Source organism: Sinocyclocheilus grahami, unplaced genomic scaffold, assembly GCF_001515645.1.
Source record: "Sinocyclocheilus grahami isolate Dianchi unplaced genomic scaffold, SAMN03320097.WGS_v1.1 scaffold382.1, whole genome shotgun sequence".
In the NCBI taxonomy this organism is placed as follows: domain Eukaryota; kingdom Metazoa; phylum Chordata; class Actinopteri; order Cypriniformes; family Cyprinidae; genus Sinocyclocheilus; species Sinocyclocheilus grahami.
In genome coordinates this window covers 1,607,967-1,610,931 of record NW_015505561.1, presented here as the reverse complement: position 1 = coordinate 1,610,931, position 2,965 = coordinate 1,607,967, and the positions used below count along the sequence as shown (strand labels likewise).

General features: G+C 38.0%; 1 protein-coding gene across 1 annotated transcript in view; it reads left to right on the top strand.

The window, feature by feature from the left end:
- The window catches only part of LOC107549862 (junction plakoglobin-like), a 90,151-nt gene that overhangs the window by 46,383 nt on the left and 40,803 nt on the right, over window positions 1-2,965 (top strand). The window contains exon 3 of the mRNA XM_016231039.1: window positions 334-495. Within this exon, the coding sequence (XP_016086525.1) occupies window positions 334-495 (162 nt within the window). The remainder of the gene's footprint in view (window positions 1-333; window positions 496-2,965) is intronic.

Genomic DNA, 2,965 nt, shown 5'->3' with positions numbered 1-2,965 from the left:
TATATATATATATATATATATATATATATATATATATATATATACACATACATATATATATATAGAGAGAGAGAGATGCATACACACACACACACACACACAGTATATATACGTTAAATATAATATATCTAACATATGAATTAATAAGATATATAATTACATTGAATAGAAAATATTCTATAGAAAGATATTCTTTCTATTCTGTAGAAGGTCTATGATGCTAACATCCCACAAATTTTAATTAGCGAATTATTTTCTATGAAAACACATCTGCCTTTGTCAAATATTTGAAATATTTGTCAAATATTTACTAATATTCCTGCTCATCTGCAGTGAGTGAGGCAGAGGGGGCTGTGAAGGTGGAGGAGTGGCAGCAGACGTTTTACGCCCCAGACTCAGGCATTCAGTCAGGAGCCACTACCATTCGAGATGAGGACGAGTCTGAGTGCTGTAAGAAGTACAGCGTCAGTGCCAGCGCTGGCGACAGCGCCACAGGTAATGCGTGCTCTCCAAAGGTCTCCATTCGCCTCTCCGGAACATTTTGATGAATTATATAACCCGAGGACCTCCGAAATTTCACATTAGAGTCAGTGGCATTGAGCCCTTCCGCGAGGGCTGTGTCGTTTCACTGGACTTGTACAACATTCGGAAAGTGTTTGCTTTCTTAGACATTAAAAGTGCACAGTCTATGTAAGGATATGCATTAAAGGGATAGTCACCCAAAAATGAAAATTTGTTGTTAATTTGTTCACCCTCAGGCCTTCCAAGATATAGGTGACTTTCTTTCTGCTATAGAACAGTACAGACGATTTTTAGTTGAAACTGTGGTCCTTGGTGATTCGTACAATTTAAGTTAGCAGCTACCGGCACTTTGAGAGTCAAAAAAGCATATACAGGCAACACAAAATGAATACCTGTGGCTCCTGATTATATATTGAGGTCTTATGAAGCGAAACGATCAGTCTGTGAAGAAACTGAACATTATTTACAACAGTATCACCTGTAATCCAGAGCCTCGGGCAAACGGTGTGGAGTGATGTCCGGTTCTTTTTGGTGACCTAGATGAACCAGTGAATCATGTGAAACAGTTCACGGCACAGATCTACAAGTTACTTGATCAAAACTCACTTTCGGACGCCTGACAGTCACTCTTGACTCAAAATGAGCCAACATACCAGTGTATGCTATGATGCTGGTTTTTGCGCTGCAGTTCCTCCAACAGTCACTGAACTGAGGAAACAGTTCCGTTAGTTGAAACTGTGGTCCTTGGTGATTCGTACAATTTAAGTTAGCAGCTACCGGCACTTTGAGAGTCAAAAAAGCATATACAGGCAACACAAAATGAATACCTGTGGCTCCTGATTATATATTGAGGTCTTATGAAGCGAAACGATCAGTCTGTGAAGAAACTGAACATTATTTACAACAGTATCACCTGTAATCCAGAGCCTCGGGCAAACGGTCTGGAGTGATGTCCGGTTCTTTTTGGTGACCTAGATGAACCAGTGAATCATGTGAAACAGTTCACGGCACAGATCTACAAGTTACTTGATCAAAACTCACTTTCGGACGCCTGACAGTCACTCTTGACTCAAAATGAGCCAACATACCAGAGTATGCTATGATGTTGGTTTTTGCGCTGCAGTTCCTCCAACAGTCACTGAACTGAGGAAATGAGTTTGTTCATTTTATGTGCTTTAGACATGTAAAACATCCACTTCTCACATCATTATTGGTTGCTTTAATAATATAATTGTGTATACGTGATGTCAATGCGTGATTACTTAAACAAACAAAAGATCTTGCATCTAATTTTTCAAACGTTGAAGTTGATAGGCAGTACTTCGTGGATGAAGATGCTAATCAATTTGAGAACATAGAGGATGATGTTAAATTATTTGAAATTCAGGAAGTGGATCAATCTGTATTTATGAGAATTATTAATGAATTAAATACTACATATTCTAAAGATATATATAATCTTGACACTGCCTTTTAAAAAAAATGGAAGTGTTTTAGTTAAGTTACCCACTTTATTAATCTTTCTATCAGAACTGGGCAGTTCCCTGATAGTTGGAAAAAAACATTGGTAAAGCCTATTTTCAAATCTGGGAATTCAGATGATATAATTATCTATAGACCAATTAGTCTTCTCCCGTTTCTCTAACGTGCAGGAGAAGGTTGTATCAGAACAATTTTTGCAGCACTTAGAGACTAATAATCTTTTACACCCTTTACAATTTGGTTTTAGACATAACCATTCTACAGAAACTGCTACTTGCTTATTATTAGAAAATATTAAGCGGTCACTCGATAAAGGATTTAAAGTTGGTGCAGTATTCCTGGATCTGAAAAAGGCATTTGATACCGTAAATCATAATATTTGAATGTCAAAAATAACAAAGTATAATATATTAAAACAATGATTTTAGATTCTCAGTTAAATTTTAAAAGTCATGTTAAAAAGTTTAAAGCAAATCTTACCAGCTTTAGAATAATACGAAATTGTTTAGCATATGATCATGCTTTTTTGTTTTTAAATTCGATGATATTATCACACATGGCATATGGATTAGCTATTTGGTCTCAGACAAATCAATCCATAATTAATCAGGTTAAATGTCTTTACAATAGAGCTTTGAACATTTAGAAAGCAAATAAGATACCATCATTTGGGGAAGTTGTGGCCTAATGGTTAGAGAGTTGGACTCGTAACCCAAGGTTGCAGGTTCGAGTCTCGTACCGGCAGGGATTGTGGGTGGGGGGAGTGAATGTACAGCGCTCTCTTCCACCTTCAATACCACGACTGAGGTGCCCTTGAGCAAGGCACCGAACCCCCAACTGCTCCCCGGGCGCCGCAGCATAAATGGCTGCCCACTGCTCCGGGTGTGTGTTCACTGCTGTGTGTGTGCACTTTGGATGGGTAAATGCAGAGCACTAATTCCGAGTATGGGTCACCATACTT